The sequence below is a fragment of the Scophthalmus maximus genome, chromosome 1 (assembly GCF_022379125.1).
Source record: "Scophthalmus maximus strain ysfricsl-2021 chromosome 1, ASM2237912v1, whole genome shotgun sequence".
Taxonomy (NCBI): domain Eukaryota; kingdom Metazoa; phylum Chordata; class Actinopteri; order Pleuronectiformes; family Scophthalmidae; genus Scophthalmus; species Scophthalmus maximus.
The window spans coordinates 9,637,440-9,661,116 of NC_061515.1; the positions used below are offsets into that span (position 1 = coordinate 9,637,440).

General features: G+C 41.3%; 3 protein-coding genes across 7 annotated transcripts in view; all 3 read right to left on the reverse strand.

Moving 5' to 3' along the window:
• The window catches only part of znf1035 (zinc finger protein 1035), a 28,065-nt gene extending 22,774 nt beyond the window's left edge, over nt 1-5,291 (reverse strand). For 3 of the 4 annotated variants that reach the window (XM_035624582.2, XM_035624577.2, XM_035624569.2), the window contains exon 1: nt 4,814-5,252. The gene's annotated coding sequence lies outside the window, so the exon portion shown is untranslated. Of the gene's footprint in view, nt 1-4,813 lie in introns of all 4 variants that reach the window. The other variant, XM_035624598.2, reaches the window with a different exon arrangement.
• A 5,824-nt stretch (nt 5,292-11,115) lies between these two features.
• On the reverse strand, nt 11,116-18,963 carry si:dkeyp-84f3.5 (uncharacterized protein LOC334144 homolog). Of its 2 annotated transcripts, XM_035624797.2 has the most exons (3): nt 18,823-18,946; nt 15,356-15,419; nt 11,116-13,733 (listed from the first exon to the last, which is right to left on the reverse strand). In XM_035624797.2, exon 3 carries the CDS (start codon nt 13,573-13,575, stop codon nt 11,644-11,646), a length of 1,932 nt encoding a protein of 643 aa, XP_035480690.1. In that variant the 5' UTR covers nt 13,576-13,733; nt 15,356-15,419; nt 18,823-18,946; the 3' UTR covers nt 11,116-11,643. The 2 variants fall into 2 exon arrangements, with proteins under 2 accessions (XP_035480690.1, XP_035480683.1); XM_035624790.2 differs by lacking the exon at nt 15,356-15,419 and having other exon boundaries at nt 18,823-18,963.
• A 1,553-nt stretch (nt 18,964-20,516) lies between these two features.
• On the reverse strand, nt 20,517-23,348 carry LOC118300563 (chemerin-like receptor 1). The gene is made up of 2 exons (XM_035625066.2): nt 23,248-23,348; nt 20,517-22,759 (listed from the first exon to the last, which is right to left on the reverse strand). Exon 2 carries the CDS (start codon nt 22,743-22,745, stop codon nt 21,645-21,647), a length of 1,101 nt encoding a protein of 366 aa, XP_035480959.1. The 5' UTR covers nt 22,746-22,759; nt 23,248-23,348; the 3' UTR covers nt 20,517-21,644.
• Nucleotides 23,349-23,677: the final 329 nt, after the last annotated feature.

Here is a 23,677-nt window from a genome sequence, read left to right on the forward strand (position 1 = left end):
TAGCGGCAGTGCGCCACTGCTGGATTTTGACCGCCACTCCTATATTATTATTATTTATACAAAAATTTAACGAGAGGAGATTGGGCTCCGTTTTATCTAAGGGTGGGAACAGAAACCCTGTATTAAATGGGCCCCGGGGCTAAATTATGAAAAACTAGTATAAGCTCCAACATTATCGGTGCTGCTAACGGTATTGATAAAATTCATTCATTAGTCTATGCCTTGGAGAGGCAATTGTATTTGCAAAAAGCAAAGTTGAGGGCGATGACATAGGCTAGGACCGGGTCAAGGACGAAGTACTGGCAGCAGCACATCCCACCGAAACAGAGCAGGTATTTCTTTTTGAATGTAAATTGAATTTAACTTTTAATGATGAAACACAAATTTCTTGCATACAAAGAACTGTAGATGTATACGGACATACAGCTATAAAGACCTCTGAAGACCCTGCTCCCTGGTGGTGGATCAAGAGAGACATGTATCCTTTGGTGTCAAACCTAGCATAACAACTGTCTATTAAATATGTTTTACTCCAATTTTTTGTGTCAAAAAAGGATGACAAAAAAGGATGATTTGGGATCTAAATTCTGTAGGTGGAAGCTCGTCTTTGGCTATATTATAAGCAGTGTTAAACTTTATTAAAATTTCGACTCGAAGCAGTGAGGAGTAGAATGGACAAATGGTATGTTTCTCTGGCTGTACACAGTCAGTACATTGTTAAACACTGAACAGCAATATTTTGGAAAAAAAAAAATAAAATAAAGTATATGATGTGTGTTGAGTGATGGGACTAACATAAAGCCTGTCAGAGAAAAAGGTAACACAATTCAATATGTACAGACTGTTACCTAAAGCCCCTTGGACTCCTCTTGGACTACTGTTGTGGAGGGTTTTAGATCACTTTCACTATGAACAGGTCAAGTGAGGTGTCACTCATTCACCCTCTCCTCAGTCATCCTCCCACCTGATGCAGCAGTACACTTGTGGCAACAAGCGCTTGCATCTGTGACGGGCAGTTGGAGCTGGCACCGGTTCTGCCACAGCTCCAACGCAGATAACGCTCTGACGTTGCTTATTGATTCTACCGTCTTTCTTGATTTTGCCCTGGGGCCCATTTAATACCGGATTTCAATGCCCATCCCCAGCAATGCCTGATTTATTTTTCCCAGTTCCCACCATCATTCAGCGAAGAAGTATACCAGGATCAGCAACGAAGGACTGCCTCTTCTCTGGCTTTGATTGGCTCCGCCCGTGATATTGTTCTTCGCTGAATGCCCACTGGAAAAAAGACTACACACAGTCCAGCTAAATATCAGGCACACCAGTGTGACCAAGGAAATATTTTTGGTCGCACTTCACAGATTCACACTTTGGAGCCCTGGGATAACTTTAGTGCTGAAATGTAGCACAGGATGCAGACTTGAATATGCCACTCCCATCAGTAATTATTATTTCTGGCCATGTACATAACTGTCACATTATGTTAACAACGCCTTTTGACAGGGTCCTCAACACGCCACCTTAGCTTCTCTTGGCAACTGACCAAGCTTCAGCACAAAGGACAACACCTCACAGCAAGGTGAATATTGGTTGCTATGGTGGCAGAGTACTGCATTTCCTCCCACTCGGTGTGGAGTGCCATCTACACCTTGTGACTTTTGTGGATTGACAGCAGCCGCATAACCATGGTTCCCAGCAGTGTTAGCATACACAACATCGAACACAAGAATGCAGACAAATCATGTAATACAATAGATTATGCATATATTGGATGCCCTTGGTATTCAGGATACCCAAGATGAATGCTTTGTTTGAATTTCACAATTTATAGCATTTCTTGTGTGTGCAACTATGTTTGTGACTACAGCACGTATGCACAAGGAAAGAGAAGCTTTAAAAACTAACATGGTCTTGCAGAAAATATGATCCCTCTCCAAAGCCAGCATGTGAGTAGATACTGAAGAACACTGTGTCCTTATGCCTTCGCTGAATGCTGTTCAACTGTGGTATGCGACAAAACATGTCTTTGAATTTTCCTTAAAATATCCCTCAGGTCCCTCGTACTGTGATCCTCTAAAGCGCATCTATCTCAGCCCGCCTCCGGGTGAGCTGTTTCTGTGTCTGTTGCTTTTATGTAATGAGCTTCGGCTGGTTTCACCGCTCTCAGGAAGTGGATGTGGCCTAGTCTTTCTGGGGCCTCGCCCCTTTGTTTACACTGAGCGAACACAGACACTGTGTTCACGGCTTTCACCGGCGTCCAGATGCCCCGGCACGGCGTTCGCGCCGGTACGGCGTCCGGGCGCCCCGGCGATCGCTCCGGCACACTGTCCGGACGCCCCGGTATCAAGTTTCACAAAAAGCTAAATGAAAACACAAAATGGTAGAATATGGACACTTCTGTGTTTTTGCAACCTCGTATCTTGGCCATTGTTGTTTACCGGGAGCCAATGTTAGCGAGGAAACCTGGCCGCGGCGAGATACGTTTAGCAGGTTTCAGTGGGCGTGAACCACACCGAGCTCTGGGTGTGTGACACTACCTGGAAGAGGAGCTGAGGTGCAACGTGACGTAGCGATGCGCTGGGAGTTGAACAGCTCTCTTGAGCACACCTTTTGTGAAAGTTGGAGAAAGAAAAAGAGAGAGAGGATGGACTTTTCTGACGTTTGGGGTGGTTCATAAAAAACCCTGAAAAGTAGTAATTTTCATAATAGGGGACCTTTAAAATATTTACAGCCGACATACCCCCACTCTGACCATAACAACTGTGATTGGACATTGGTTGCATGTCTCGTGTCTCTCTCTCTTTTTCTTGTGTTGCGATAAATTTAGTAAAAGCAACTGCTGTTCAGCATTGTTAGCTCCAAAGTGCAACATAATCAGCTCAGTTTCAGTGGCCAAGTCAACACAGTGGCACAGAAATCCCACTACCAACCAGCATGTTGGCAGTGTAATTGCAGTGCAATGTATAAATGCTCACAACCAGGGTGCGATTTGTGAAATAAGCAGAGGAGGTAATGAGTCTATCATGTGTCACAGGATGGCTTCGAACCCCCGACCTCTGCATGGGAGACAGGCGCTCTACCATGGAAGCTAAAAGTCTCAACGCTAGCATTAGCCACTAGCACATCTCTTAACGTGTCTGCGGGTGAGGTCCACACCTTGCACTGCACGCACCTGGCTGTCTGGCCACCGTTACAAATGCACAACATAACAAAACATGCAAGAATTAAATCCCCCTTCCAAATATTCATGCTTGGTGACACTGATAGAAGCAGGATCATTAGGTAAATCATCTATTGTCTCACGAACACAAGTGTTTACAGTGGCTAGTCCTTTTCGTATTTTATCGTTCTATCACACTATAGACTGTTCACGTTACAGCGCTTTACTAAGTTAAAAAAAATTATATTTTATATATTTTCTATGGTCTTTTGTTAGCATTGAACACTATGGTGGGGTCTCTGTGTAGATCCTACTAACCTGGCTTAACAATGTTAACTAGGTACGTGCTGATTGCTTTGGGGACGGGTCTCTGAGTGTGGTGGGGAGGACAATGTGATGTAAAGCCACTGAGGCAGCATATCAACTAAAACTTAAAATAAATTTCTGCACATGGACTCTGACACAGGAAATGTCTTACACGAAAATATCTTATTTCCTGATTTAAAGTTATGACTATGATGGTGTACAAAAACTGCCAAGACCTAGATGAGAAAGGTGCAAAACTGCACATTGGTGTGTGTGTGAGAGAGATGGGGTGGATACACAGACACATTGATGTACACCCTTTTGTAAGCAGCAAACTTGCAAAATACAACTTGTGTGCACAATAAACATAAACAAAGAAAACCACAGTTAATGTAACAACTTCAGCCCAGACCACAGAAATCAGACCATATAACCTATTCAACTTTTTCCATTTCCAAGCTAAATGTGTGTCAATCCAAAATATGAAGAGTCAGTCACCATTTGACAAAACTCTGTGGCTCTTTGTAGACTTGCTAAATCTAATACAATCCCATGAAACAGACCGGCATTATTTTCCACATAATATTCAGATTTGATTGACAGTGTCATGGAGTTATTCATTTAACTCTATGAAAATTATTAGATTGCTGTGGTGTTGAAATGGACTGCGTTATACTGACAGATCTTTGTAACTTGACAGGGTTGGTGTGTCAGAAAATCACTACAATGCAATGCACCACATATCCGGAATTTTTAAAAAATCCATTATAAGCACAGTTTAGTTAGAATATGTAGCCATGCTGTTGTACTAGATTACATTAAGGCTGTATAGTTGTCCCTAATAAAGTGACCAGGGAGAAAATGCTGTTATTCTTTAGCCAAAGGATCATTAAATCAGGGACTTGTGAATTAATTTCTAATAGGATCACCAAAAAAAAAAATCATCTAGTAAACTTCAGATTTTGTTCTCATGGACAATTGGGCAGAGGTGGGCTTTATTACGTGATTTTAAATCAATTTATAATAGGAAACGACAGTGTGACCACCTGGAAGCAGTGTGGTCCTCCTGTCCTGGTTGTGTTTGTTTAATGCTGCACTTGTAGCCAGCCCGGACGGAGGACAGCTGACAGAAACAAAACGGCTGGGTGCAATTGGCTCGACAAGAACACAAACGTGCCCAGCGACAGCGCGGTCTGTGACTCCGAACACGTGTCGTATAATTTAACATCAGCGGTCGATGTTCTGATAGCAGCAAGCTAGCTGCCCGAGTGGCTAGCTTGCTGCTGGCTAGCATAGATAGCCAGCAGCTAATGGCTCCTCTGAGGGTGATCTTTGGTGGGACCTTACCAGATCACTGCTCCGTGTTGCTCGTGTGCGCTCCGCCGCCAGGATTCCTTTGTGACTCACAGGCTACATCGTCCGTGTTTTAGCGCTCACTTCACGGAGATCGTTTGAAGACGTCACATTTCGTCTTTCTTCGCCGGTACACGGAGGAAAAGCGGCTGTCTCAGCCACGGTGGCTTCCGTCTTCCCAGGGGCATACGGTTAGAATACCCCCCTTCCCCACCTTTCTGGACGGTTAGACGATGGCGGTGGTTTAATCAAACAGCCTCGTGACTCCCCCACGCGACAAGGGCTCCGTTGTCCATCATGCTCTGGGCAGCGACGTTAGATCCACATACGCCTCCATTTTCTTTATTTGCGCATTTTCAGACAATGTGCCCGAAACTGTGCCTACGCCGGACAACTGACTGGCTGCAGCCAATGGCAAGGCGCGGAGAGTCCCGGTTGGCCCGCCCCTGCGTGTTCTATGGCTGACGCTACCAGAGCACAGTACCAGAGCCCGACGGGGGCGGTTGCGCGACTCCTTCCGGCGACCGCACCGCAGTTGCCTCCTTGCTGCTGCATCTGCTCCTGCACCCCGTAGGTGCTGTGGCAGACAGGCAGCGCCACCGACTGCAGCAGTGACAGAAGTGATCGATGGAGTCCTCAACTGGGCCTCAGTGCTCCCATGAGCAGATTCAGTACCTCTCTGGCGGTGTTGACTGAGTGTCATCAAAGTTACTGGGGCACTCAGTCAGGCGCACTCACTGCTAGACCAGGCATTGGTGGTAAAGGGTTAACAAGTTGGACACAACCATTTTGTGTGCAGGACTTGCTACAAAATGGCGCCACCCCCTTTTAACCATCTACTGCAAAATCCCCTTGGCAGTGAGGGAAGAACAAGTTACTACTGAGTAGACACATTGTTGTAGGAGTTGAAAAAAAGACAAAAACCTATATTTTGGCATGAACAGTATCTACATAATATGTCTGATCTTCTGTGCAGTTACTTTACGTACTCCAACTGGTAAATGTATGCACCCATTAGGTTAATTTTGTGGCTACCCCAGAAAGTACAAATTGCTAAGCAACTGGGCTTAGGTTACTCGGTTTCTGTTCACTACAAAATTGTGCTAATTAATGTGGAACAGCTTTCAGACCAAATCAGACCACACAGACATCTGCAGTTTTAAACCTACCACCCAGAGGTGTAAAAAGGGTCTACTGATTAAAAGAACCGGATACAAAACTGGCTCCTCTTTGGGATCCAATGAACTCCAATGAACCAATTTTATGTGATTAAATAGACTACAATTAGAATAAGACAAAGGAAACACACTTTTCCTTTTTCAAAAGTTTTATTGGCCCCTTCCACAAAAATGTAGTGCTGGCCCTGTTCTACCTGAAAAAATAAATAAACAACTGTAGGTGTCTGGGCACGTCCTAGGTGTCATCAGTACCTGTACTCCAAACGAATGGCCTCTACAAGGTCAACTGTTAAGGATCAGGGTTTGCCTGACAAAAAAGGGGGGGGGGGACGGTTTGTAGGACATGTCCAACAATGGCCAAAGACAAACGTGCTTACAGCAGTTGTAACAATTGTGAGCAAGAATAAAACCTACAGTCATAGAGAGGGGCGTGCATAGCAATGCTATAATGGATAAAAGGGATATTATCGCATATTTGACGATGGAGGTATAGTGTGGAAATTTCTGCATACTTGGCCAAATGTGGACATGGTCAAAAACAAGTTTCCTTATTACTTACATTCTCCAAGAATCGAGTGGTATGGAATGTCAGTGATCAGCTGTTGGTCAGTGATAAGCTGCCATACAATATTTAGTGTACAACAAACCCTGCTGGGTAGAATTTGAGTATAGTGGCCATATTTGTTATTGCCACATGTCGTAAACAGGCCCAAAACTTATCCCCATGCAATGGGGTGCAATGGGGGTAGAAGGCCGTGGAGTGCATGCTTCAAGGCCCCAGAAACCTTTTCAGTATAGTGAGCAATTTTCATGGGATTGAACAAAGAACCACTTAATTTTTCATAATACACCCATGGCTAAGATTTGAAACTTGATTCCCCATTATATTTTAATGTCCACTGTAAGCAGGTCATATAATCTTGACCCATACTGTGTGCTCTTGTCCAGTTCTTACTTGTTTATTCAGCCCAGTACATTGATAGTGAATATTGGATTCAAGAAATGTATTTGCCACTGCCCTTCAGATGATCCCTTCGTTAGTCCATGGTATTGAAATTTCCTTTGAATTTCCTTGTCTTTTGCTTCTGTAGTATTACGTTCTGTAACACCCAGTTCACGTCATCCAAAATATCGTCATAATGACTAAATAAGTTGGACCCTTGATTGTCAATTGACAATTGCCACCACTGAAGAATTGCAGGTTCAATTCCCAGCTACTGTGTGTCTTGCCTGTGGTTAGTCCAGAAAAGAAAAAAAAAAAATGGGTCCCCTCTGCGTGCACACCACATATTTTGTCAAACTTAAGGTAAAGGCTTGTTTTACAGTTGCACTAATGTAGCTACTAACAATTTTTGTTTTGACTTAAGTTTGCCAGCTAAGCAACTGAACTCATAGATGTCACAGTAAAAATTGACGTTCGTCGCTCCTCTGTCAAGTTGGCTAGCTCCTCTGTATCACAAGGGTTTGGTAAATCATAATGTGAACTCCTGTAGATCAGGTAAAGTGATAACTAAGGAGAGCCTGCCTAGTTAAAGAAGTTACAAAGTGAAATGTGCAAGATTAGATGGGGTCCACTAGGTCAACACATTAGTGACCCACATTGGCAATATGCAGTCAGTGGGGGGAAGTAGGTGAGGGATCATGTAATGGTATCAGCACCAAAAACTATCAAGGCAATCATTCAGTGTTTACATTTTGCAAAATGTATAGAGGGTATTTGGCGAGGTTACTATGTAGCACTAAGAGCATCTGGGGGCCCATGGTATACATCCACTTTTGTTAGGTCTTAACCATAGACTTTATATAAAATGAACATAGACACGGGTCAGGAAAATAAACTCATGCAGAAGTGCCTGAATTCTGTGGTATGACCAGCAGACAGCGATTCCACTGGTTGCAAAAAGAAGTCAGTTTCTATAAAAGTGTAAGAAAATGATCCTACTTGTCACTTAATTTATAACATCAGTAAACATTTTCCTGAGGAGTTTATGGTCTCTATCACTAGATTGAAGTCTTCTTCAATACAGCATGTTCATTTTGAAAACTGTGGGCTCATTTATAGTAAAATAGACAATGAGACACCGTATACATTGGGGTATGGATACAGCGTGATTGACAGCTAGTTCCGTCCAAGCAGTGCATGGTTGCAGGTGTAGGTGGGCGCGTAGTAGACAAGCTCTCAGTCAGACCCACCACCACCCCACTCCTACATCTGGTACCAAAAAAACGTCAGTATTTAATGTATACTGGTAAGTACGTACCATTTTGCAGATTGTTCTAGAAAAGCAAATAATTCAAAGGAGTTTGTTTTGAGAATTGCAGACAATTGCATGACTGCACCTGCTGGCACACACGGTAGCATACTGCGCTGCCTGCATAAGAACACAGTCACTTACTTGCAAGTTACTGGTAAATTCATTTGTATCTGGTCCTTGGAACAAAGCTTTTGTTAACCTTGTTCAGAATTAATGTGTGACATCTCTGTTCTAGGTCTTCATCCCCAGAGGTCAAATTGAGCATAGCGCTAGTTCAGGCAGGCCACGAAGTCAAGCTCAGCCACTATGCAGCACAGCAGCTTACATTACAGATCAGGTGACTGCTCAGGTAATCCTATTCTACGCATTCAATTGGCAAATCTAATATTGAATGCTCTATTTAAGCTGCTTTTACCTGCCTACTCATCTTGCTTTTACTGCACGCCAATTTGCAACCCGCATTCAAGCCAGCACTTCCTTTTCATACTGTATCTGACTTAATCAATGTCATGTTTTGTTCTGAACTGGGGGTCTTTAGCTGCTGCTCTGCCTGGCTCACATTCCATGAAGGCTAATGGAAGGGTAGGGAGATGTGCTCTCCCTATCTCAGGCTTTCCACGCATGCACGTGAAAGTGCAGGGAAAAAAAACTAACTGCGATTATTGAAATTAATTAATTTTGACTATAGTGGTCCTGACTGAAATATGGATTGTCCATATAAGTAGTTTGGTCATGGGGTCTTCATCCCATGAGCAATCCAAGACTTTTGCCAACCAGTCACATAGCTTACCCCCTCAAATTTACTCCTATGACAAAGAGGCCAGATGATGGAAAAAAAAACAGTTGGAATAATTGACTGCATACACAAGACCACAAAGATGGATGTGGTCACCCACTGTGAATAATACTTATGAAGTTGGCATTGGTAGGATGGCAAATCAAATGGGCATTGATTCCATTTTCTGGAATGTGAACCCTATGTGGAAGTGCCTGAAACCTACATTCTTTCGAAAGACCAGCAGAGGGTGACTCTACTTGTTGCAAAAAAAAGGTACAGAAGTCTATGAGAAAATGACCCTACTTCTCACTTGAATTGTATTGTCAGTTAACATTTTCCCGAGGAGTTCTTGGTCTCAATCGCTTCAAGCTTAAAGTCTCAACTACAGCATGATATTGGTTTTGTAAATAATAGTCCCATTTCGAGTAAAATAGGCGATAATAGTATCGGACTAGTATGCATTGGGGTGTGGATACCGTTTGATTGACAGCTAGTAAGGTCCCAAGTGTAGGTGGATGTGCAGTGGACATGCTTCTCAGGCCCATCCCCTGCTCCTGCAAATAGGGGTACTTCTGGTTACAAGAACACCCAAGATGTCACTGGTCAAAAAACTTTAACCGAGGCTTCAAAACGACAGTTCACGAACCAATGGGTGCCAGCATGCCACTAAGAACAAAGGGAGGTTTCAATGTTGTTGTTTTTTTATGTTCCTTAGGCTGTAACATGGTTATGCGAAAAAGAGCAAACAAGGTACCAGGGGAAATTCTAGGGGAGATCCATGTGTAGCTTTAGGGACTAGAGGGTAGTGCCATGGGATGAGGAATTGCAATCTGACTGGAAAGAAAAGGCATTGCTCACAAGACATAGTTGTTGAGATGTTAAAAGGTATTTCACTTCACCTACAATATAGTGACAAGACTGTTTGTGCAGGACGGCACCAGAAAGATGCCAGACATGCTTTAAGATTTCTTTCAGACAGAAGTAAAGATGGCAAATTGAGTTGGCAGGGGATCTGGAATTTTCTTTTAGACTTGCAGGTCTTCCATATTTGGAGTACACCAAACCCATACTGTAGGCTTAGAGGTATACAATGTCATTCTCTTAGATTCAGCTTCAATGTCTTATTGCCACCAAACAGGAATACCCTAGATATAGAATGTCACAATTTTTGCACAACACGTTAGAGAACCAGTATGTAAAGTTAGGTTAAAAAAATGTAAAAGCAAGCATAAGTGTCTTACTGTAAGGGAGAGAAAAAAGGTTTAAAAAATATACATACTTTCGACAGCACTGGATGCTGAGGGTGACTAGATCTCTTTTTTTCCCAATAGCAACAGTTTGTCAACCTGAAAAACCCTATCCTTGGCCAAACTGCCATTGCCATGAAATCTGGTATGCTGCTGCCAAGAGGTAGTTTTCCAATGGTACCACCCAACGGGTCCAAATTTACCCACGAAGAATAAAACTTTGGCAAGCCATAAAAAACGTATTGGTCTCTCGTTCTATCCGTGATGAAATACCCAGGGAGCCGTGGCTATTCAGTGCCAACCCTGCCATAGAAGGGTCTTTCTTTAATGCCACTAGGAGTCACCAAAGACAAATTTTGAGTAAGAATAATATTGAATCAATCACAAGATTTGTTTATGTACTGCACTGCAAATTGTCAAAATTGATTGTCATAACAATCTCAAGAACTGTGTTTACCATCCTTGAAACCAAGTAGAGAATATATTTACCTTCATTTCTGATACAGAAGAAGTGACAAATCAAAGAAAAATAATAAGTTAATGTTTGTCTTGCTCACTTCTGGAGAAAGTTATTGGTGATAAAAGAAACATTACATGTGGAACTTTCGTTTGCTACTCTAGATTGTTGGCAGTAACAGATATTTATTAACATATGCGTAACTTAACTAACAAATGGATCCTTTAACCCACTGACTCCACTGTGCTGTTGCCTTTTACTTGCTATACACCAATTCCATTAAAATGTAAAATAAGATACCTAAACTACATATAGGCAGAGCTAAATAAAATGTAGTTAATTGGAGTTTCCTACTGTTAAATAGCAAAACTGACAGCTTAGTCATTCTTCTGTACAACTTTAATGGCACAATTCAGTGACAATGCAATCCTTAAAAAAGATACAAACAAATACGATATATTAAAGAAAATCTCAAACAGTGACATGGCATGGTAGGTACTAAAAAAATACAATAAAAGCAACAGTTATCCTAGCTATTGAACAATTGGTGAGACTTTCAAATTAACCACAACCATAGCCTGTGGATGAATGCTATGTTCAAACTTGCTTTTTATCCAGGTCAGACATTTTATAGTTGTTCGTGTTTTTTTTCATTTTGAGATCACTTCGTTATTTGGCTTGCTCAGCCCCAAAGCCTTACTTAGCAGTTTCGATGGTTTCAAATTCACCAATGAACAGAATTTTTCACCTCATGCCAGAGAAAAATTGTATAAAAGAAGTCATCTAAAATAACCATTACAAACTTTACATCAATTTCTTTTCCCCAAATATTATTCAAAAGAGTTAAAACAACTCCTGAGATTTTGAATGGCGGAAAAAAAATAAAAATGAATGCGTCTGACATGATAGTTACCCGTTATTTTCTGAGCCATGAGAAGTCTGGTGCTGAAGAAATGACTCCAGGCATGAGAACGTTTCAGTGCATTCTGTACATTCGTAAAGAACCTCTGAAGAATTTCCTTTATTATTTTGAGTTATGTCCATATAATCATCCTCTATGTCTTCTGCATTATTCTTTTTAAGGACAGGATCCCCGTTGGAGCCATAGCAGTGAGAAGTTTGTCCAACATCACCTACTTCTCCAGTGCTTGGGTGATTTTGAAGGTGAAGCTCCAGAGATGAAGAATCCGTGAATTGAGCTGAACATTGGGGGCACTTACTTGGTTCCTTTTTGTGATAACGCAAGTGCCGTTGGTACACACACAATAGCCCAAATTTCTTTCCACATTCCTGACACTTGTAGTTAACTCGCCCAGCTTTTCCCGATTGTTTCCCCGGTGGGGGCTGCTCTGGTGATGTTGTTTGTTCATCGTCAGAGGGGCTCTTAGTTTTCTCATCTGGAGAACTTGTTTTTTTCTCGCCATTAACAGGTTTGGGGGTAGGCTCATTTTGTGGATCTGTATACAACAGTTTCAAAGCTGGTTTCTTTTCCAATTCAGCTTTGTGGTACATGGCTACATGCCTTCTCAAATCACAGCGTTGTGGAAAATGTCTACCGCAAAATGTACATGTGTGCATAGTACCCTTATGGTATCTCATGTGCCGAGATAAACTACTAGAATGGTTAAAGACACGATGACAATGCTTGCAAGGATGCAGCTTGCCATTTGGATTACTCCCTCTTCTACGTCTGCCTTTGGGTGGCATTTTTGTATTTGAAGTTTTTTGTGATTCTTGATTCAACTGATCAATTTCCTCCTGAGTCTGATGTGTTAGATGATGCTCCTTTAGAGCTGTTAACTTTTGGAAACGATCGCCACATAAACCACATCTGTATGGTGTGAAAGAATATTCTGTATCAATCTTACCAATAGTATCCCCAAAGATTTTAGAATCCCCATTCTCAACATCAATAGATGTACCATTGCTGTGACAGTTTTCAAGTGGTGCATCTTCTAGGTTTTTAGAGTTCAGTTCAATTTCAATTTCGGATATAAAAGTAGCATCAGGCTCTTTTCCTTTGCAATGGTACAGTGAATGTGTTTGAAAATCTGACATCCAGAAAAAAATCAGCTTGCACTTCTTACAAGGATATGCTTTCTCTGACTTTTTTTCATGCTTATTCTCTGATTTACCCAAAGCCATGGTACTAGAAGAGAAGTGGCTTTCTTTTTCATGAGCATTCAGTGCATCCACTTTAAGGAACCGCTTACCACAATGACCACAGCAGTGAAAGCTTTCCTTGGCGTGGTCCTGGAGATGTTTCTTAAGGTCCTGTCTACCTTCAAAGATTTTACAACACAAAGTACACTTGTAACCTCGCTCTGTGTTTCGATACTGCTGGTGACGATGTAAACTCTGCAGACTGTTAAATGATCTGCTACATATTTCACAACGGTAATGGCCCTGACGAGACTTGTCCAGGGTCAAGTCTGCAGGCCTTGGTCTAAACACATCTCTGTAGGGGGAAGGTTGTGGCTTTAAAGTTGGAGACATTGGTTTGATAGGGGATGGCAAATGCGATGGCAGGACTCCTGGAGATACAGGTTTCATCAGAGAATGTGACTGTGCCAACCCATTCACAACTGTCAGGGTACCATTTTCTTGTAGCACGTATTCTCGGGGGACTTCAAATCCGTTGGAAGAGCCATCGAAGGAAAACGTCTCTAAAGGTCCATGAACGGCCATGTGGGCCAGCACATTAGAGTACTGACTGAATCCATCACCACACTCAGTACAGATAAAGGTATTTGAATCGCCACCCAACTGTGTTGTAGCAACACTATTCAACGATTTTAGCTTTTCCATGATTTTAATTTGTCCATGTGTTGATGCCATCATTCTTCAATCAGCAAGTCCATGTAAAACTCAATCCACACACCCACAAAATTGGTTTCCATGTGACAATGATTATGTCCATGCTCAACAGATTCAACAAAGTTGTCCTTATGAGCTGTATCTTGACCTCTCTTCTGAGTTTGTACATATTGTATCAGCACCTGGGGGGAAATACACAAAAAAAAGAATTATCACACCACTGAAGCCTTAGTTTTACATTTCAAATTATATATGCCAAATGACTATGCAGTGTAACTTACATTGATTTCAAAGAATCTTTACCAGGGCAGATAACTTGAAAAGGAGTTTTAGACAAACAGTCTACCAGATGTAGCGGTTGGACAAAGTTCTGTTATGAATACTATCATATTCAAGTGCCCATACAAAGGCAAGACCCTGAGGACTCAATGCACACCAACTTAATAAAGCACATAGACAAAACACCAAAAAATGAAGAAAATATCTTAATCATTTGACGTGATATGCACAATTCAAGAAGAGATCCCAGAGGGGAGAGTCTTGCGTACTGTAGACTCCACATTACTGGTACATATCAGTCATGGATGTGCTCAAATGTGATTTGGGTTCTGATCCTATCATTTCTTGTTGTTCTCTATCTGAGCAGGAAATGTTGTTTTGGTATGACAATTCGGACACAGACTGGAAAACTGTAGATTGCAAATTATGCTGCGGACTGGTGTTCTCAACAGACTAAAAATACAACAAACCTCCTTTATGACCTATGCAAAAGAGTCTACAGCTGATAGTCACAAACGTACAGGGGTTGCAAGAGGCCTTTGCCTGTGGCAAAACATTTGGCATAGACTTGATTTAGAAAATATTTAAGAATGTAAACAGCGGCTGTTACAACTTACAACTGACATGGCCCCAATTTAGGGGCGGAAAATGTAGGAAATGTATCCTTATCTAGAGAAGAAGTGATTTCTAATGGATACTGAGATTTTGGTCATATCGCAAAACTTTAACATGACTCATGTTTTACCTATAGACTAATTTTTTCAATGTCTTTGATCTAGGGCTGGGTGATAAAATGATAAAGATAATGTAATTTTCCAATGTGTGTAAAGGGAGGGGGGGTCTGGGAGTGATTAGTCAACTGCGGGGGTCGCGTCATTTACACTCGTCGGTGTGCGCTGGGATTGACGCGTTCCATTATACATCGGAAATTGAAATTTCTGACCTTCGAGTGAGAACAACAGTTTGATTACATTTATGTAATCAGGTTCCTTTTTGGCATCGGGTCTAAATCTAAAATATTTCCAAATGGACGATTCAGCTTTTAGTTGTAACAATATCTTCTGCATTGCTTTACAAGTTTTGTAAATGGTGTGTACCCTAAATACCACGCAACACTGTTGAGACCGACTACCTTCTAGTTGCCGAATGTGACTGTCTGCTATTTGGTGCTGAGCAGTAGAGCTGGATTTAAAAAACAAAATGATCCAATATTGATTTTTAAAATCACAAGACTGCTCTTTGCATTTGCACCTCCAAAAGCAGAAACATCAGTAAGCAACAGTACTGCAGATGGAAATGCTTTGTTTATGAGAACGATCAAGGGCCAGACTGGTTCAAGGTGATGGTAGGCTAAAGTGACTAATTTTCCCATTACCCTCATTACAACCGTGATGAGCAGAACAGCAGAATGCCCAACATGTCAAACCTTAACACAGATAGACTACAGCAACAACATAAGACCAGTCAGGTTCCACTCCTGTCAGTCCAGATCAGAAAACTGAGGCTGCAGTTGGCATAGGCTTACCAAAACCAAACAGTTGAAGACTGGAAAAAGGCTGCCGGGTCTGAGGAATATTTATGAGCAGCATCTAAACAGCACAAATGGAAACATGTTATGTTGAATATCCCACCACTCAGAAGAGAATGGATACTACAATATTGCACAATATAGTTTTACTGAAAAATTAGGGTTGTATATATTTATATTTCAGACGCGGTCAACACGGCCTGCCTGTACGGTTGTGATAGTTCTTGGAAGTTGTACAGGCACTCATGTTCTTGCCTCATATTGACAAGCCTTTCCTCCAACTCAGCTGTCCACTGCACTTGTACAGTAGCTTGTTTCGCTGAAGCCATTTCAAAAGGTCTATAATACTGAGCAGCTGACAGTGTAGCTAGCAACATTACCATGGCAACACAGCTGCTTGACTTGTCTCTCTCATTGGTTCCACTCTGAAAATACTGACTTATACCTCTTTCACACCAAAATTACAGCGTAGACCCAGGTTTTTTAAACGCGGGTCGACTCGCGTTTAATCAGCAATTGGCCCCTTTCACACTGCGAGCAGACCAGGGTCTGATGATCGTATAGTGACAGTTGGCGGCCATAGATGGCGGTAGAGAGCGGTGCGCGCCGTAAAACAAAGAAGAAGAACAGTGTAGTAAACAACAGAAAGCATGGTAGCCAGTGAGCCGGTGGTCAACGCTACCTTATATCTTGTACTTGTCACTGTCACTCTTTCAAAGTTTACAAACTGTGTTACTGCAGTGTTACGAGCCAAGCCTGGCCCTTTAAGCAGGTGGCCATATGGGTTTTGAAGTGTGTGTGTGTGTGTGTGTGTGTGTGTGTGTGTATATGAGAGAAGAAGGTTGGCTCTACGCACTGTTGTTGTGTATGTAGCTGCAGCCACAAGGAGAATGGTCTCCGCATACCATCCATGTTACTGACAGTTTATGGCCACTGTGTAATGAGAGACCGCCTGTTGAGGCCGTGTGTGTCCGCCGAAGGGTTGAAATAAAGTGCCCCGTTATAAACCTCATCGGTGATCTGGATTGTGTTAGTTGTTAGCAACCAACGAGCCAAAGCTATGCTAAGCAAGCTAGCTACATGCGAGAGATCTCTTTATTACAGTTCGGAGTCTGCAAGCTCAAGAGGTAACCGCAGTTACCGACTGAGGAGTCAAGGAGCCTTTGTTGCCTCCTTCATCGCACAAATTAGCGGGTTCACCCGGGTGTGACGTTCACACCAATGCCGATCGGAGGTGAAGCCGATTATTACCCAGGTCTATTGCAGAGTCATTTTACCCGGGGCTGAATACAGATTAAATGTTTTCACACTGCAGAAAACGCCGGGTGTTAGCGGGTTTAAACAGTTTTTTTGGCCAGTGTGAAAGGGGCTTTATCAGCCAGATTTTAAATCCTAAATATCAAACATGTTTGATCATTATCGGGGCGACACTGGGGCCAGTTGTGCCAACAGGTTTTACGCCTTGACACCAAGTGCCAGCTTTATGCGAGAGATGGCATGTGTGGTGGCTTCAACAATCACTCTGACCATCATCAGTCACGGGGATCACTGTCTATCGGCACCAAATTGGCCGCTCACTTGAATTATGTGATGATTCTACGGGCAGTTCAGGAGGTTTAAGAATGGCTCTGTAATCCGCTCACACTACCAGATAATCTGGGCCCAGTGTTCAAAAGTTCGAGACCAGATTTCTCCTACGATTCTCATAGACCTGAGTCAGGATTAAATTGGCCCAAAATTCCCGTAGTCTGAGCCCAGCTTTACTTAGTTTGAAAAATACTGATAATCCTCGGATGCCCCTCATTTCGCCCTAGCATGCCATGGCATTGAATACCTATTTCAGTCATGATTTGCCTTAAATAGACATGTTGACAAGGATATGTACAGGTTAGGTACAAACAGTACATAAGTTTGCCTGTATTTTTTTCCCTGCTGCGTCACATTCAACATCACAAAAGTGTGGGAACACAGGATCAATAAACAGTAGAAAGCAGCATGGAGGCTAGTGACTCAAAGGATATTCATTTTAAGTTATACTCTTCACAATCAACGGCAGGTGAATGTTCAATGTTATGTCAAAGCACTGCTTAAATGGAGACGGGTTAACTTTCCAGACAGAGGCGACAAGCCTTCATTGCCTCCTGACAAGTGTCATGGCATCATGTCACAAAAGGTGCACTGCTACAGTGTCTAATTTCAATCACTGTCCACCAGAAAAAAAATGGAGCCGATTACACAGTTGACTACTGCAAAGTAATTTCCACCAACACATACTGCCCGAACCAAATGCTCCTAACAACCATTCAAATCTGAAAGAAATCTACCAAAGACACTACAAAACAGACTGTATGCAGATGTTAAGTATTTCATTATACAACTGGGCCTGTAGTGCACAGGTGTATCAAATGACCCACTGTTGCGCTGTTCACATATCTTCTTCCCCCTTTTCATGACTAAAAATTTAAACATGACGTAAATGTAACCATGTTCAACACAGCCTGAAATCGTGCAAAGATTACATTACAGAAGTAAATATATGCAAAATATGGAGGACGAAATCAATTGGCAGCATAGGGATCACAGATGCTACAGATATTTGATTATTGAAAAAATCCCATTGCATTGTTAGAGCTTGAATGGTATCATTAAGTACTCATATTGGTACTCTGTATCAGAAATGTAAGTACTTGTACTTGTCTGTCTTGGTCTGTAAAAAAAAGTGGTAACACTGCAGCCCATGTTTCCCAAATAGTTGCTAGTTGTATTTCCTTAATGTAGAGCTTTTGTGCTGACAAACATAAAATGTATGCATTCATTTATTTCAATGATGGCTTACTGTTGTAAATGTATATGCTGTAAATGTTACTTAAGAATAATCAAGCTCACTAACAAACTAAAGCACTGAAATTATAATACAAAAACGTTAGTAGTCAACGAAAACTAGCTCATGGTGGCGGTTTTTCACAAGAACACATCTGCTTTGGGGATGGTGCTATAACCAAAATCAAAAATTCAAGATCGTTCATGAACCTAAAACACAGAAGAACATCCGTCTATATTCTGAATTTCAGTTTCTGTGAACATCGATTAAAAAAACAACAACTGACAGATGCATGCCGCTAGAGGGCGACTCAACGCTTCACTAACATGCATCTATTACAGGCTATCTAGGCTGGCTAGTAAAGGTTCGCCTACTTTACAGCCGAGTTAAAAGCGGAAGAACACGCCCCCGCGTCAACCCCTTGCAGAACACAAAGCTTTCCAAGCGTTAAGTAAGCGCAGCCAACGTACAGTCTCACCGCAGCTGCCGTGAAGCTGTGGGCTAACACCGTGGGTCAGGCGATAGCTAGCGTTAGCTGCTGCTAGCTAACGCTACATAGCCAAGGGAGGACGGTGACTTCTACACATCCAGACAGTTCGGTTTTAGCCAGTTAGCTCCAACAGTCAACTCAGACACGACTTACCAAGAATAGTTTGACATGTCAGCACACACTGAAGCCCGGAGTCAGCGTCCCGATAGTATCCGCCCTGTGGCCGCCGAGTGCTCGCTGCTGCGGGGCCAGGCCGTGGCTGCCGCGACCGGAACATCTCGACATGGTCACGACTATGACATCATGACGCACGCTGCATACGTTGACGAGATTTTTTCCCCAAAACGGTAAAAGAAAAAGAAAAAACACACCAAAAAAACCCCGAAACAAAAATCAATAAAAAAAACATAGATACTGGTCTCTGTGAACAACATAACTTTGACATTGATTCAAAAACATTGAGAAGACGAAAATATGCGCCACATGTTAACTTTATAAGGCTATAGTAGTCCTATATATTTGGTTTCAAGTCACTTATAATTCTATAGCAATTTTTTTTGTGAATTTTTCCACAAATATGTATCTATTTTAAAATTGTATCGAACATCAACACATTGATGAATGAAACAATTAGAAATAAGACTGTACATCGGTTACTTTATGATAATATATTGTAAATGGATGCTGAAGGGGAGCAAATATGCTATAATATGTTTATCAAAGTATGTGATAGATATGTAGTCACCAAAACTCAGTTGAACTGTTTCTTATGACCTCGACACATGGCAGGTGGCAACGTAGATTAATCCAGAAGCTCAGTGCTTCACATGAACAATTTCAGGGTGATTTACAAATAAGCTAAAATAGGTTTTTATATCCAATTTAATTTTCTTTATAACTTTTCAGAATTAGTTTCTGTGTGTCATGGACAGTCTTGGTCAAGTCTGGTGTCTTTTCCAATCCAACCCCTTTCCAATCCAACACACACACACACACACACACACACACACACACACACACACACACACATTCAGGCACACCTTATACCTTATGGATGAACCATTTCTAATGCTATTTATATTTGTGTTCATTTGTATTAACACTTTCAACCACTAGGTGGAGCCTCCTTCTATTACAGTAAGACCTATGTACTTGTATATTGAATATGCACTCAAGTTAATCTGTGTCAGCGTTGGTGCTATGTGTGAGAGAGAGACATTCAGTATCAACAAAAATCGAATACATGTTTGCATACATCTGACAAACAAACAGATCTTTTATGAACTCGTTGATGTCACATGTTTCAACATTTATATTTTATATCATTTACATTTATATCCAGAGTCTTACAAGTAAAATCAGGGTGCCATTCCATTTCTCTGTGAAGCTTCCATCTGAAAGTGAAAGAATAATGGACACCTGAAGGGAAACCATACAGCTGCCACATCACAAACATAAAAGTGTAAGCTCATTGTTCCATTCTTCCATGTTTATTGATTAGACTAGAGCAACCTGTACTATCAATAAAAAACAGGAAATATTTATCAAATGTCTATCTATGTCTTGTTTTGAGTATTTGTGCTAAATAAAAAAATAGATAAAAAATGTGGAAAAAGGAAATATGACCAAACAATGACAAAATGATCAAACTGAGCTAAATTTACAAGACAGTTGCTAATCACAATAATCTAATAGTCTGAAACTTTTTTTCCTTATTAGAACCACGTGAGTCTGTGCTTATGCTCAATAACATGTTTATCAAAGCATGCATAAAGAGTCAGTTTACACTGATGTCTTAACTATACCTATTGAACACATTAGGAGTGCAAAAAGTGTTCAAGTCGCCATAATAGTCCACAAAATATTTTAATCATGGAATTACTTTACAGTCTTAAACAGCATCATCATCATTTATGGACTCTTAGCAGAGTTCTCCACAATAGGGTTAACGAAAAGACAATGAACGATTACATTGTTAACACTAACAGATTTGTTACAGAGAGGTTCATATGATGTCAGAATAAGTGTTATTCCATTTATTTTCAATTCATTTATTCAATTTGCAGACAATTTATCATATAAAATATAACAGATTAATATATCATTTTGGTAACTGATATGTCATAGACATATTCCCTCAAAAAGCAACTAACAATTATCAAAACAATCAAAGTAAGCTTTACAATGCAAGCTTACAATGCAGCTGCCACTAACCAATATAATCTCTTGGTTACATATGCAGCTGACATGCAGCAGTCAAACGTCAGATGACACACTGTCATTTAATTTGATCATGTCCACACATAATTGCATCAGAGTGTTGGGTCAGTGTGAGGAGGAAGTTGGGAAATAAACGTTCTATATTCCAGTTTGTGCAGCGATCCCGCAACACTATTTCTCACCGTAGATTTTGATATTTCGGCAAAACATCTTCCGTATGTTGGTATACAGCCTATGCTATTTAGGTGATGGGGTGGGATTTTAATTATTAATATGTTGTAAAAGGATAACCTATAAAAAACAACTCATTAGTGTATTTTCTTTGCTGTCACATATAGGCAAGGACATGGTTTTCATGTAACAAAAATTCAATTATTTTTGAAAGGTTTGAAATTAGTACTAGGTTAACATTTAATAGACCCTGATATGGTACCAACTGAAGAAAATGATTGCTGATTTAAAATCATTCCATGACTAACTTGTTCAACAAAGATTTAGCCCAGAAAAGACGTCACAAATTGTTGTACAATATTACCATCAGCCCATTCTATGCACTTTTAAATACTGTGGGTGTAGTTAGAACAGATACGTTTGCCAAACGCCAAAGACTGAAACTCACATTAATCAAACTGGATCAAGATGAAATGAATCAGTCTGGGATAATGTTTGTGGTTCATGTTGGGGGTCCTTTTAGAAAGACAATACAATCAAAATTACAGTTTCAATATTGTTTTTTGAAAATGTTTTATACAGCCTTATACCTCAGTATCAACAGCTAACTTGTCTCTGCACTGACTATCTGCTGACTTTGTGTCAGTTTGAGAGCACGTCTCCTCTTCCTGGAAGGCAGACTCCAACGCATTCAGGATGGATTTGCAGACTTTTTCCTTGAAATCTTGGCCCATGAACACATAGAGCAGTGGGTTCAGGCAGCTGTTGAGAAAGGCCAGGCTGGTGGCTATGGGGACACCGATAATAATGACATGGCCTAATGTTGTACTTTGAAAAGTACCCGAGAAAAAGACCATCTCAATCAGAGCCATGATGTGAAAGGGAGCCCAGCACAGGAAGAAAGTGGTGATTACGGCAGCGATGATCTTAAAGGGGCGACTTGACTGGCTGGCCAGGGTGCGGTTCCTCCTGAGACGATGGATGATCACAGCATAACAGGAGACAATGACAGTGAAGGGGACAACAAATCCCAGGAGGAAGCGGGTGATGGTCATGGTCTGATGACGAAACTGACGCAGCTGATTCACAGATGGTGTTTCATAGTCATCAGAAAGAGCAAAGTTGTTAAAGCAGTTGATTTTATTTTGATCAAAAAATGATGGTGTAGTGTCCCTGAAGATGAAGTATGGAGTGCTGAGAATCAGAGCCAGTACCCAAACACCCAGACTCACACAGGATGCCTTACGTACACTTCGGTGGTTCTGGGCCCAGACGGGCCAAACCACTGACACATATCTGTCCACACTGATCACTACCAGGATGTAGACACTGGCAAACATGTTAATCGAGCTTACAATGGCGTTGAGTTTGCACATGAAGTTGCCGAAAGGCCAGTGGAAATCCATGGCCGTGTACGTCACACCCAGGGGTAGGAATGCCGTGAAGAGAAAGTCGGCCACAGCAAGGTTGAGGAACCAGACTGTGTTAATTGTTTTCTTCATCTTGAACCCGGTCACCCAGATAACCACTCCATTCCCGAACACACCGAGAACAAAGACCAGGCAGTAAACAATGAGAGACAAGATGTGGAGAGTCTTTCTAGCCCCAGCAAGATTGTCAAAAGAAATATCTCCAGGTTCATCTTTTGTACTGTTTTGATGGTTAAGGACCGTGGTGGTCTCCATCGTCGTCTTAAGACCTGCAACGAAAATATACTGAAACATTATGACAGTTTTTCCACGCTTTTTTCTATATTACCCATGACGATGTCAATAACAAGATGTTGATAATAATAATGATGATAATAATACATCATGAAACAAAAACACACAAAGAGATCTGTCTCTATGACTTCAGAGGACTTTAACTTTCATTGTCCTGGAGAAATATTCTAATCTGTACCCTAACCCAAAGTTGAGTGAGGACTCCCTTTTTGTTCCCATAAGGAAGACAATGCCCCCTAATATCACCGTTTAAACATATTTAGGTCCCAACACATATATGTGTACATGTATAAACAAATATTTTTAAGATAGCAATCGACCCAGAAAGGCAACATATTCTCTGAAATAATTCAATGACTTTAGATAAAATGCTTTATTATTCTAATCAAAGGTGAGGTGCAGGACTCTACAGCCAAAATCGGATTATTTTCTTGTCATATTTCTTTTTAATAAGGTAACGTACCCTTCTGTAAGCCCTGTGGTCTGTTGAGGAGGAATCTGCAGCAGTAGTTTCCCTCATCAAACTCTGACAGGTTATATAAACTTGCTCTCTGTGTTGTAATATGTGGCTCCCCACACTAAGGCGGAACCACAAGCAGCACGCACAGTAACCCCCCCCCCAAATCTCTTGTAGACACTTAAACTGTATGTGCAGTGTAATGTTGTCATTTTGCTCAAACCAGTGTGTCTTTTTGATGATACCTGAGCTGCATAATGCATATGTTGATACATTATAGAACTGCAAATTACATATATATATTTAACTCTTTGATGCTTTGTGTTGACAGTATATAAATCAACATCTGGGCCTCCTTACATCTTTTAGTGTCCCCTCTCTTCATTATTTACATTATTTTACAAGAAAGTCACAGCAGCATCTGCCACTAATTGAG